At 51.6% G+C, this 13394-nt stretch overlaps 1 protein-coding gene across 2 annotated transcripts in view; it reads right to left on the bottom strand.

Moving 5' to 3' along the window:
* Window positions 1-3152: 3152 nt before the first annotated feature.
* Manbal (mannosidase beta like) overlaps window positions 3153-13394 on the bottom strand; it is a 36874-nt gene continuing 26632 nt past the window's right edge. For both annotated transcript variants that reach the window (XM_045155676.1, XM_045155677.1), the window contains exon 3: window positions 3153-3993. In XM_045155676.1, the coding sequence (XP_045011611.1) occupies window positions 3886-3993 (108 nt within the window). In that variant the 3' untranslated portion in view covers window positions 3153-3885. The remainder of the gene's footprint in view (window positions 3994-13394) is intronic.

The following is a 13394-nucleotide window of genomic DNA, read 5'->3' as shown; positions in this document are numbered from 1 at the left end:
TAAGGGACACAAACAATACACATCAGTTTTCATAGTCTTTGGGGTTAGGGGTCCTAAACGCGTCTCTATGGGCTAAAATGAAGATGTAGCTGGCCATTCTGGAGGGCTAGCGCCTCCTCTGCGGGTGACTCACATCCCCTCCCTCGCCTTTTACGGCCTCTTCCGTATGGTCTGCCACACCTCTGGCCTCGTGGAAGTCACATTACTCCAACTTCTGCTTTTGCTTTGCACCTTCTCTGACTTTTTTTTTTTAAATTATTTATTTATTTATTTGAGAGCGACAGACAGAGAGAAAGACAGATAGAGGGAGAGAGAGAGAATGGGCGCGCCAGGGTTTCCAGCCTCTGCAAACGAACTCCAGACGCGTGCGCCCCCTTGTGCATCTGGCTAACGTGGGACCTGGGGAACTGAGCCTCGAACCGGGGTCCGTAGCTTAACCGCTACGCCATCTCTCCAGCCCCCTTCTCTGACTTTAACTTCCCTAGCTCCCTCCTCTCTTACAGGGATCCTTGTGAATGCATTGGGCTACCTGGATATTCCAGAATAATCTCATGTCAAGATTTTTTTTTAATTATTTATTAATTTAAGAGATGGGGAGAGAGATACTGAGAAAGGGACCTCCAGCTGTTGCAAACAAACTCCAGATGCATGTACCACCTTGTGCATCTGGCTTTACGTGGGTCCTGGGGAATCGAACCTGGGTCCTTTGGCTTTGCAGGCAAGTGCCTTAACCACTAAGCCATCTCTCCAAGCCCCTCATGTCAAGATTTTTAACTTGGTCACAGCTGCACCGACCCCAGGTTCTGGGGATTGTATCTAAAGGAACTCTATCTACAGGAAGTAGGAGCAGCAAGCTCAAAGGCCTGAGCAGGCTTGCAGGCACGTTAGGAGATGAAGGCCCGCGGGGCTGGAGTACTATGGACAAGGGGGAGGGGCAGAGGCCACTGCAGGACGCGCTAGTCCCAGTGAGAACTGTGGTCGTTCTCCTTTCTTTCTTTTCTTTCTTTCTTTTTCTTTCTTCCTTTCTCTCTTTCCTTCTCTTTCTTTCTCCTTCCTTCCTTCCTTCCTTCCTTCCTTCCTTCCTTCCTTCCTTCCTTCCTTCCTTCCTTCCTTCCTTCCTTCCTTCCTTCCTTCTTTCCTTTCTTTCTTTCTTTTGTCCAAGGCAGGGTCTCATTCTAGCTCAGGCTGACCTGGAATTCACTATGGAGTCTCAGGGTGGCCTCGAACTCACGGCAACCCTCCTACCTCTGCCTCCCGAGTGGTGCTGGTATTAAAGGCGTGCGCCACCACGCCCAGCAAGAACCGTGGTCTTTACCTGAGTGAGATGAGAGTAGATGAGGAACATAATCTTGTTTACATTTTTTTTGGGGGAAGGGTCTCACTTTAGCATAGGCTAAACGACCACCTAGTGGCATGTGCGACCTTGCACCTGCCTCACCTTTGTGTGTCTGGCTTACGTGGGAACTGTAAAGTTGAACCTGGGTCCTTAAGCTTCGCAGGCAAGTGCCTTAACTGCTAAGCCATCCCTTCAGCCCTGACTTTGAAATCTACCCCACTGGCCTCAGCCCCCGCTCTCCTGGCTTTCCCATCTATACACAGTGGATCACAGGATATTCAAGCCTAATCTGAGCCAATCCATTGTCTCTCCTGCTCCCAAAGCCCCTCAGTAACTCAGAAGGCATTTAAAGTTCTCCAGGGAGAAGGTGTCACAAAAGAAGTCTAGGGACTGGAGATTCTCCGAGCAAGAGCTAGGGATGGGGAGGAACCCAGGAAAGGAGCAGGTCCTAGAAGCTGCGTGAGCCCAGTGTCGCCATCTCTGTCCACAACATGAGGGGAGAACTATGTGCAGAAGGCCTAGATGTTCTGCCTTCCGAGGGTTTGTTCTCTGTCACAGCCTTTGAGACATGAGGACTTGGACCCTGAGGCAGTACTTTAGCTACTGGAGCTACAGGCTCCCTCCTCTCCGAGGGGTGGCTCCCATAGCACCCTAGATTCGCTAGGGTTGGAGCACTCCCACATTATACCTGTTTGAATGTCTGAGGTCCCCTACCATGCCAGGTCACCTTGGGATTTCCAGGAAGGCTCCTAGTGTCTCTGACCCTGGTGCCTGGCATCTGCGAGCTACGAGGTACGTGTAGGACAGAAATTCTCAGATGTCCTTCTCATGCTCCTGTGTGCCAAGCTGACTTGTCCCTTGACTTCCTCTCCTGAGACCCGAGGTCTTCTGCTTGGCAAGAATTTTCATAGCACCAGACCAATGAAGCAACCTGGGACATTTTTATTTTTTTCATTTCATTTATTTATTTATTTTTGGTCTTTCAAGGGTCTCACTCTAGCCCAAGCTAACCTGGAATTCACTATGTAGTATCAATGCTGGCTTTGAACTCATGACAATTCTCCTACTTCTGCCTCCTGAGTGCTGAGATTAAAGGTGTGTGCCACTATGCCTGGCTCCCAGCTTTATTTTTAAGATAGGATTTCATGTAGCCCAGGCTGGCCTCTAACTGGTTATATAGCCAAGGATGGCCTTGAACTCATGATCCTCCTGCCTTCACATTCAAGTGCTAGAATTTCAGTTGTATACCAGTGCACCCAACTAAACAGCTGGTCAGCTGCATGGGAAGGGCCTTGGTCTTGGGTCACACACAGTCCCAGCTCTGGCATGCTATAGGAGACTGAACTGGTGGCTGAAATGAAGATGACAGATGCCCACCCCAAGTTTCTCATCAATCCTGACTGACACTTGGGGAAGTATCTGGCCGACTAAAGAGCCAGCCATTCTGATTTCCTGCCAAGCACACCCACCCAAAGCTTTGTGGTAGGCCTTTGACTCTTCTGTCTTTCTCAAGCCTCTGAGGACCAGCTGTGTCTTCCTCTGGCAGCAGGAACCGAGGACTTAGGGAGGGAGTGGAGCCTGGCCCAGTGGAAACTTTAACTCGCCCACATATATGCACAAGCGTTTCCAATGACTAAGGGCCACACAAAGCAGTTGGCTGGACCCTTCCTGAAAACTTGTTCCAGAATGGCTCAGCCTGGGAGCTGGCTCTGACCAAAGCTGCCCATCATGACCAACCTACCCACACTGTCCCACTGCCCTAGGAGCCAGTCTTTCTCTCACCTCCCTTCCTCTGCAGTGACAGCACACACATAGATTGAGCATGCACAAATTTATTGACTTTGCTTCTGCACATAACTGGTCTTGGAATGAAAGAACTGAGGGAGGGGATTACAAGTAGACGTCAAAGGCACACCCTGAATGTGTTATAATGGGTTCAAAAAAGGTCGGTCTGGAAGTGAACGCCTGTGCTTAAGAAACACAGCCCCATTAAGCCAGATCCTTTCTGAACTAGAGCTAGCTATTCCGTGGCCCAGGCCTTCTGCTAGCTCTTTGCCTCAAGTATGCTGGGACCTGGCTGCTGCAGCTAGAAGTCACGGCACTGCACGGCCACTACGTCCTGGCCTGCACAGGAGCCTGGCTCTGTGCACAGCACTGGCAGAGGTGGTGGTGAGCAGAACGGCGGGAAGGACGTGCTTGGAGCCCTGGAGAATGACTCCAGCGATAGTGTGAGTCCACAAGATGAAGCCAGGCAACTGGACCTGAGGATCGAGTATGAAAATGTAGCTCTGGGAGCTGATCTGACTTCTGAACCCTCCCGGGGCACCATCTGCTCACAGGGCACTTCGGTTCCCTATGGAGTGAAGGAAGAGGAAGTGGTGGTTTGTCCAGCTGGAGCTTAGGGACCGTCATGACTGTCCAGATCTCTGTGGTCACAGGGCCCCTTCAGATACTGAGTCAGGGCCAGGCAGGGAGGAAACAGGAGGCCGATTCCCAGGAGGGCTGTCCCCAGGGCCTCACAGCGATGCTTGGGGCCGCTGGCCTCTGCTCTACCGCTTCTTCTTTGTCTCCTTCTTGGGCCTCTTGCTGGCGGACGGAACGGTGGCCTTGGGCTTCTTCGGAGCTTCTGCACTTCGGGGCTCAGACGGTTCCGCCTCCTGCATGGTGATTAAAAAAGGGAGGCTACTTAGAGGACTCCAGCCTGGCCAAAGGGACTTTGCCAATGGAAGCATGCCACAGAGACACTGGGGAAGGCAGCGCACTGCTGGGCCCAGGGCCTACATGTACACCATGCGACTAAGCTACATCGAGGCTCCTTCACTCCCCAGATGAGGGACTCTGGGCAACTCTCTCCCATTTCCACTTCTGCTTGTACTCACCTGTAAAATGGAAATAGTGACCCACACCCTGGAGGGCTGATGGTGGCAGAAATGCACAGAAAGTACTGACAAGGGGTGGTGGCACTCAAGAGACTGCTGGCCAGCTCCCCCAGGCAAGGGACGAGGCAGAGCCTGAGGCAGGGCTGGCTGAGAGGCAGGCTGCTGTGGTCGGATCCTTTCTGGGAACGGAGAGACCAGGGGGCAGACACCATGCTGTGTTCTGTGAAGGCTGGCAGAGGTGCTCTGATGGTAGAACAGAGCCCACCCTGGGCCAGAATTCAACTCTCCTGCAACTAAGGAAGCTCTGCTCTATCCATTTTATACACCATGGCTTGTTCCTTGTAAGACCTGGCTTAAACAAAGACTTTGTGGCTGCAAAGAAACAACAGAAGTTCAAAATCACAGATCAACCCTGGCGTTCACTGGTTCACTGCATGGATAAAGAAGGTAGACTTAGATCTGCCAGGTGTGGTGGCGCACGCCTTTAATCCCAGCACTCGGGAGGCAGAGGTAGGATAGCCATGAATTCGAGGCCACCCTGGAACTACATAGTAAATTCCAGTTCATCTTGGGCTAGAAGAAAACCCTAATTGAAAAAAGAAATACACACACACACACACACATCTCCAGGAAAGGACAGGCCTGCCCAGCCCAACCACTCTGGAGAAGAGTCTGGAGGAGACTCAGGTGTGCTCCTGGCTGGCATTCCTCTCCTCTGGGTGACAACACGCAGTGCACTGCAGTAGAAGCAACCCCAGAGCAGGCTGGCCCAGGAACACTACCGGTCCTGGCTGTGTCTGCCCAGAGCAGGCTGGCCCAGGAACACTACCGGTCCTGGCTTTGTCTGCCCAGAGCAGGCTGGCCCAGGAACACTACCGGTCCTGGCTGTGTCTGCCCAGAGCAGGCTGGCCCAGGAACACTACCGGTCCTGGCTGTGTCTGCCCAGAGCAGGCTGGCCCAGGAACACTACCAGTCCTGGCTTTGTCTGCGCAGAGGAAACTTCACTTGGCTTCAGTACCTGCTCCCCACTCTGAGGTTGTCAGAGGTCCAACCCAGATGCTGTCAATCCTCTTAGCAATTATCTCCAGCCAGCCAGAGCAGGTGTGATGGTCTAGCCTGGTCCCAGGAGCCCAGGGCCTCTGGCCCCATGCTAACAGAAGGCAGCTGCTTCTCTGCCAGGTCTTAGGACAGCAGCTCAATACTCCCCTGACTGTTGCGGCTCCTCCTGCCACCACTCAAAAGGATGTCCACGGTCTCCCTATGCTGGTAGTGTTTATGTAACTTGGCCAAGAAATGAAAAAGATTAGCTGGTTAGAAAGACAAACCAAACCTCAGAGGAGGGGCTGTCAGCTGGCATCAAAGGGGAGGGCTCACGTCTAAGGCAAACCCAGCAGGACACAATACCTTTGGGCCTGAGGAGCTGGAACAGTGAGTGCCTGCTGCAGAACCTGTGCAGCCAGTAGAGAGCAGGCAGTCCCTGAGAGCCCTGAGCAGATGCATGGATGAAGCCTAGGCAGCTTCCTGAGGCCTGCCCGGATCTCTATGTCAGAGCCTCCATTCTGTCCTAAAGGTTGAGGGTCTCCTCTGGTGGCAGTGGGGTCTGGTGCAGAGGCCCACTGGTCCAGGCTTCCTCACTCCACAGACCCTCTCTGGCACCTAATCCCTTCTGGCCTCCTAAACTTCTGCTCTTGATCCACCTATTAGTGAGAAAGCTGATGCTGGTGGTCACATGCCCTTCCAACTTAAACTGTCCCAGCCTATATATATCTCAGCCTCTACTGGAGCAGCTTGGCCTTCCTCCACTAGGCAGTGATCAGATCCCAGTGGTCCACCCTCCATTGTTTTCCCTTCCAACGTGTCTCAAGGCCTACTGACCCAGCCTCCTTCCCTCTTAACCTAGCCACTCTCTAGTATCTGGGCCACTCCTTCGGTTTAGCCACTGCTACCAACTCTACCTGCTACCTCCAGCCACTACCGCACCAGCCAAAAGGCCATTTCTAAGGTCTGAATCTGACTACCGCTCCCCACTCTAAACCTCTACTCATAGCTTCATGTCCCACACCTGGGACAGTAGCTAAGGCTACCTCATCAGCCTCTCTCTTGGCTCTTCTCCAGCCTCATAACAATTAGGTCCTGGAACTTCCCAGTGACCTCTACCACGAGGAGCATGTTCTGTCCTTGGCCCCCAGCAAGTTCCACCCTGAGACTTGACTATGCCCAAGAACACACCCTCACTGACTGACCAGCTCTACTCCCACTTCCAAGTGCCCAGAAGCCTATCACAATGCCACGGCTACTTTACCACAGTGACATGTCTCCACGGTCATCTGTCCTATCGGCCCAGGGGCTCTTTAGAACAGACAGGATTTCCCAGGAATTTCCTCGGGTTCGTCACATGTAAGACCAGGCCTCTCATTTGCTATGGGCACAGAGGGGATAGCAGTCTTCCAGTCCAATAGCCATGGGACCCAGTGCAGACAGATAGGACCACCAACAGCACTAACACTAAACACAAGCACCACCGTCTCACAGGCGGTCAGTAGTTATCATCTACTATAGGGGCGTCCAGCTTAGGGCTGTGGACAGCTGTGGATGTGGCCCAACATGAAATCTTGAAACTGATCATTTATTTATTTATTTTTGTTTTTTTTGAGGTAGGGTCTCACTCTAACTCAGGCTGACCTGGAATTCACTATGTCGTCTCCGGGTGGCCTCAAACTCACAGTGATCCTCCTACCTCTGCCCCCTAAGGGCTGGCATTAAAGGCATGCGCTACCACGCCTGGCTTGGATTTTATTTATTTGCATGTGTATCTGTGTATATGGACGGGTAGAGGTCAGAGGGCAACCTCAAGGTGTCTGTGCTATTCTTGTACCTTCTCCCCCCCCCCCCCCCGAGGTAGGGTCTCCCTCTAGCCCAGGCTGACCTGGAATTCACTATGGAGTCTCGGGGTGGCCTTGAACTCAGGGATCCTCCTACCTCTGCCTCCGGAGAGCGCAACCACACCAGGCTCCCAACTCTGATTTTGTGTGTGTGTAGGTGATTCTTTTTGTAATTCAATTACGTAGTTTTTGAGTGTAAACTTTGTAGAGAACAATGCTGGGTCACAGTGCAGAAAGGCTGAACAAGGCAGACCCTGTGTCCTGCAGCCTAGACAAAGGGCAGAACAAGCCCTGTCTCATCCAAACTGAAGAGCTGCTCCGACGGCCCGGGGCAGCAGGGCCAGGGTCTGCAGCTCCGCGCTCACTGCCGCACTCTGCGCTACAGCTATTACTTCTGACGTGGATCTAGAACCCCAAGGTGACGCTGACACGATGACACTGGTCTGTTGTGGACTCTGCGTGCCCCCCCCCCCGTTGGTGTGGGGGATGGTGAGTGCTCTTTGAGGCTGGAAGAGGCTCCGGGGGTGTGAGCACGTCGCAGTCATCCTCATCTGAATACACTGTCTGTCTCCTCACCCGACCTCCTCCTCTTCCCATTGCAGGTTTTGGCACTGCCACCCATCTAGTTACTCACATCATTTCTAAGCTTTCACCACTCCCTTGTGCCCCCAGATTCATTTTGCCTCCCAGTCCTGTCCATTCTACTTTCAGGGACTTTTTCCCTAGACTTTGCCCATCCCCAACATGCACAGTTTACTGCCCCAGTTCAGACCCCATGTCTGGCCCAGCCCTCACTGTCTCAGGCACCCATGGGTTTGCTGCCTTTCCCTGATGTCCTCCATTCTCATCACTCTCCACATTGCTTTCTGTCTGTTCTCCTAAAATGATGACAACAGCCTGGTGTGGTGGAACACGCCTTTAATCCTAGCACCCAGGAAGCTAAGATAGAAGGATCGCTGAGTTTGAAGCCAGCCTTAGACTAGTGAATTCCAGGTCAGCCTGGCCTACAGTGAAATCCTACCTCTAACCACCCCACCAAAAAAAAAAAAAAAAAGATGACAGCAGTCGTAACTGGGTCTGTTTCATGCTTTGAAACTGCTGCTGGCTCCCCCTCTGTGTAAGCAAAATTCTACAAGACCCAGCGTGGCTTCCAGAGCCGGCCTCCTCAAGCCTCAGCCTTGTCTCCAGGCCCCCTGAGCAGCTCTGTCACTCTGGGCTACTGGTAACCAGACACAGTTGCCTGTCACCATTCCCTGTGCAGATGCTCAGCCGTCACTGTCTACTTATCTAGTATATGTAAGTCCTCTGCTGGGTACCACAGGCTGGTGCATTACGGCATGATACGCCACAGCTACTCACTGGGCCTCTCCCTCAACTCCCATCAGCCAGCCACTGGGAGCTACAGTCACTGGAGGGAAAGCCCAGGTGCTCTGACACTGGGTAAGCTCCCCCAAGCTGCTGGGAAGACAAGGTGGCTGTTACATGAGGATCTGGGTCCTGGAGTCCTAGTGACACAGGCCTCTCTCCTTCCACTCTTCACTGACAGGCATGACTGAATGAACGGCTGTGTGCTGCCGAGCCAAGCCAGGAAAGGGAAGACCACACGCCATGGCCTCACCTTTAAATCTTGCACCACACTTCCCAGAAGCAGGTGCAAGTTGCCTCAGCAACCACAGCCAAGGGAAAAGGAAGCCTCCGCTGCCAGGTGCCCCCTGCAGGGGCATCTTCTGTGGATGCCCCCATCAGCCCCATGAATAATGAGGTGACGCTAGAGTGGCCCACCAGGTCTGAGGACTCAAATCTGTGCATCAAGCACCTTCTAACAGGGAAGGAGCTCTGAGTTCACCATTCCCACTGAACACTTCAATGTGGCTGTCATCCTGGAAATCAGGCCAAGTGTCATGCTGCACTGCCGTTCTTTTCTTTAAAACAGCTCTGGCACTGGCATGAACTTGTCTCACCTGACCCTCTAAGAACTCTGTGGCTCTCTTTTAAGGACCCAGCACCTGAGGCTCAGCTAGATTAAGATCAAGAAGCACTCAGACCAGGCCAGCCTAACACAAGAGCTCTGGCCCATCCCACTCTTGCCTGAGGCCCTTGGGCAGGCCAGTGGGCTGAAACACCATGCAGAGATGGAGCTAGCAACTGTTAGCTGCAATAGGGAACAGGGGAGGCTGTCCACATGGGCCCAGTGACGCAAAGATACAATGCCCAGGACACACCCGGCAGGCTCAAGGCGCTAGGATTTCTTAGAAGGAACAGCCTCAGGAGCTCATTCTAGACACAACTCAGCAGCACCCACAGGCCCTTCCCACCGGCTGGTCTGTGGCTTCATGTCCAGCCATCTCTCCCGCAAGCTGGCTCATCCGGCCAGTGGCTGCAGCAGCATGCTGACGCCCTCACTCTGCCCATCCCAACGCTCTCGCAGAAACAGGTCATTAAGGAAAGAACACCCTGCCACATACAGAACAGAACTGCAAAGCTGGTTCTCTGAGCCTGTCCCTGGATGCTGGTCTAGGCATGTGCTCGTCCACGTCAACCATTTCCCTATGGCAGTCCTGCATGGCTATGTAAACTCAAGATCCAAAAAGCAAAATTTTGCACAGGGCTCTGACATTCTAGGCCATTGCTCCACTGTACAAGGAACAGCTTTCCAGATTTCTAAACACCACAGGGCCTCTGGGTGGTAGTGAGTCTCTGTGGACATCAAGCTGAAAGCCACCTCTCCTCTCACCATCTATTCTGGTAGGTTCTTCAGCAGATCACAACACTGGGCATCTCTTGCCTTTGTAGCATCCTCTCTCCACAAGGCCCTTCCCTTTCCGTGACCTAAGGGATTCTGGGGGACTCTCAATCACTGTGACCATAGGAACAGGCACCTCTCTCATTTCCCACCTATGAGGCCTGATGCAAGCGTGTTGTCAAACAGAGCCATTCCATGAGACCTGTGAAGGAGCAAAGCAGACAGCTGGCTGTCACCTGTAATTCCTGGGTGACAAAGATGTGATAGAGGCTGTAGCAACTCTAGTTCCCAGCACATCCCAAGGACAGAGAAGATAAGACTGTGCTGGAGGGATGGCTCGGTGGTTAAGACACTTGCCTACAAAGCCTAAGGACCCAGGTTTGATTCTCTAGATCCCATGTACACCAGATGCACATGATGGCATATGCATCTGGAGTTCGTTTGTAGTGGCTACAGGTCCTGGTGTACCCAGGCCTCAATCTCTCTCTCTCTCCCTCCACCTCTGTCTCTAATAAATAATAAATAATAAAATACTTTAAAAAAAAAAAAAAGACAGGAGCTGGAGAAACACAGCCCCAAAGACCCAGTACTGAGGTCCATTCTCCAGGCCAATACCATCTTGCTTGTGAAAGGTGGAGCCCATCTCTGAATTTTCACCAGGAAGAGTCCCCATTAACATAGGAGCTATGGACTATAGGAACATGAGGAAGCAAGTAAAGGAGCTGGCAACTGAGCCGTGATGGGAACATGGGAGGAGATGAGCTCATCCAACATCCAAACCAGGAGTCCACGGTGAACTGTCAGATGCGCTCTTACTACCAGCTATGGAGTGGCTGAGCAGAGTCAACGACCATCACTTAGGGCTGACTGGATCAACGTCCTGTGCAGAAACCGGTGTAAAAGAGACATGGGTGTTCTGTTCACATTACCCTCTCAAGGTGCTGCATTCCACTTAGGCAAGCCTAGAGACCACCTCCCCAGAAAAGCACCCAAGCTTATAAATGCCACATAGACCCCCAAAGCAACCTGGGAAGTCAGTTCTGCTAAAGCCCTCTCTGAAAGAGGGCCATCTAAGCATAGCAGAGCTGGCAAGTGGAGCCAGCGTTCCTTCACGGTCTCTGGGGACTGGGTTTTACAGAGTTCCTTGTATCATCTCAGAAGTCTGGGAGGCACACCAGCTTTGTCTGCCTGGAGCCCCAGCTCCTGTGGGAATGGACCTCCCCCTCCACTTCCAGCTGTCACTGCGCAGCCCAACAGCCACTGGACATAGCTGTCCTCAGCTTGTCAGCCACACGGTTCTTTCCAGAGAGTTTGGAAGTAAACCAAGCAAGAAGACAGCCTCTGGGGTTGAAGAGATGGCTCAGCGGTTAAGGCGCTTTCCTGCAAAGGCTAACAACCCGGGTTTGATTCCCCAGAACCCACATATGCCAGATGCACAAGGTGGTGCATGCATCTGGAGTTCATTTGCAGAGGCTGGAGGTCCTGATGCTCCCATTCTTTCTCTATGTGCCTCTTTTTCTCTCTCAAATAAATACTTTTTCTTTTTTTAAAAAGAAGGCAGCTTCTCTGGGATGCAGCTGAAAGATGTGAGCCCTGGGAGCTGTGGTGGTCATGTTTCATTCTCACCATGGAGCAGAGGAAGCAGGCCCTGGGGAGAGAAGTGAAAGACAGGAAGAGGAACACAGGGTGGTGAGGGAGTCTAGGCTCCCCCACTCCCCAGAGGCCCCTCGGCACCCTGCTGTCAAGTCTGGGTCATCGCCTGCATCTTCTCAGGGGTGCACAAAGACTGCTTTGAGCAGGCTGAGCATGGCACCACTGTAGGCCTTTCCTGAATCTCAGTAACTCATCCTTAGGATTTCAAGTAAGAATGCCCGATTGAAGCCAGGTGTGGTGAGCACCCCTGTCATCACAGCACTTGGCAGGTAAAGGCAAAGGATTAGGAATTCAACATCATCTTCTGATACTTAGTCAGTTTGAGGCCAGACTGGGTCACCCGAGATCTTATCTCAACACCCCTCTATCCCCACCAAGACAATACCATGTTGATAACATAATTTTTTTTTTTTTTTTTTGGAGGTAGGGTCTCACTCTAGCCCCGGCTGACCTGAAATTCACTCTGTAGTCTCAGGGTGGACTTGAACTCACGGCGATCCTCCTACCTCTGCCTCCCGAGTGCTGGGATTAAAGGTGTGCACCACCACACCTGGCAACATGATTGTTTTTAATTTATTATTTTATATATATATATATATATATATATATATATATATATATATATATATATATTGGTTTTTCAAGGTAGGGTCTCACTCTAGCCCAGGCTGACCTGGAATTCACTATGTAGTATCAGGGTGGCCTCGAATTCATGGCGATCCTCCTACCTCTGCTTCCCAAGTGCTGGGATCAAAGGCCACCATGCCCAGCAATACGATGATTTCTATGTCTCCACCCCCAGCTTTCCCCTGGCTCTTCCTTTCCTTTATCCATTGAGCCATCTCTCCAGCCTGGCTCTTCCTTTCCTAACTTGTGATGTCAAGCTATTATTTCAAACTTAACATGTCTACAACTATCACCTGTCCTAGCTTGTGCATCAGGGAAATCATCTAAGGCTTAGACCAATGACTGACCATATATCAGATTCACTTTAAGAAAACACTGGGAGTGGTGAGGCACACCTTTAATCCCAGTACTCCAGAGGCAGAGAGAGGTAGGAGGATCACTTTGAGTTCAAGGCCAGCCTAGGACTACAGAGTGAGCTCCAGGTCAGTCTGGGCTAGAGCGAGACCCCGCCTCGGAAAACAGAAGCCTTGGAACCCAGGGCTGTACTGCGCAGTGGATGGCCAACCAGACCGTCCTAAGGATGGACAATGGGAACTGTCTATAGGCAAACAGTGATCAGCTCCATTCCTTCCGAGCCTAGAAGCTGGGCAAGAACCCTTCTCACCATACCATCGTACCATGAGGTTAAGGGCATGTGTGTGCCATTCTGAACCATATGAAAGCAAAGCAAAGACCTATTGCCTCCTATTTTAGAATTCAGCCCATAAAGAAAATATTTGATTAAATGTTGGCCCTGGCCTCAATCAGGATCAAACAAATGTTTTCTCAGGTCTCAGCCTAATGAGGTGTCAATAAGAAAACCTCCTCCTTAGGCTTGGGCTTTGAAACATGGCTTGTGGTATGACCAATGGGCTCTTGCTCCTGCTATGAAAAGGAAGTGGGTGGAGTGGGAAGCATTTGTATGTGTTCCTTTTTTCCTTCCCTGATTACCCCCAAAAGAGCTTTCAAATAATCTGCTAAGTACTGAAGTCATAAACTAGTTGCAAGAAATTGGCTTACTGGGACAACAGGAAAGACATTCTTCTGCTTTTCAAAGGCTTTCCCATCATTTGGAGCCAAAAATATTATCTTCTGACCCTAAAAGCCACTAATAAACCATGTTTCTATAGGCCAAGCAAGACAGACGGTTTTGCCCTAAGCAAACTAGCAGAAAGCAAGATTGTTCTCTGCCCTCTCACCCCCACTTCTGCCCCTCTCCCACCTCCTGCACCCTC

Source organism: Jaculus jaculus, chromosome 8 (genome assembly GCF_020740685.1).
Source record: "Jaculus jaculus isolate mJacJac1 chromosome 8, mJacJac1.mat.Y.cur, whole genome shotgun sequence".
Lineage (NCBI taxonomy): Eukaryota > Metazoa > Chordata > Mammalia > Rodentia > Dipodidae > Jaculus > Jaculus jaculus.
Note: the sequence above shows the minus strand (reverse complement) of the source record. Positions and strands in the feature narration are given on the sequence as shown.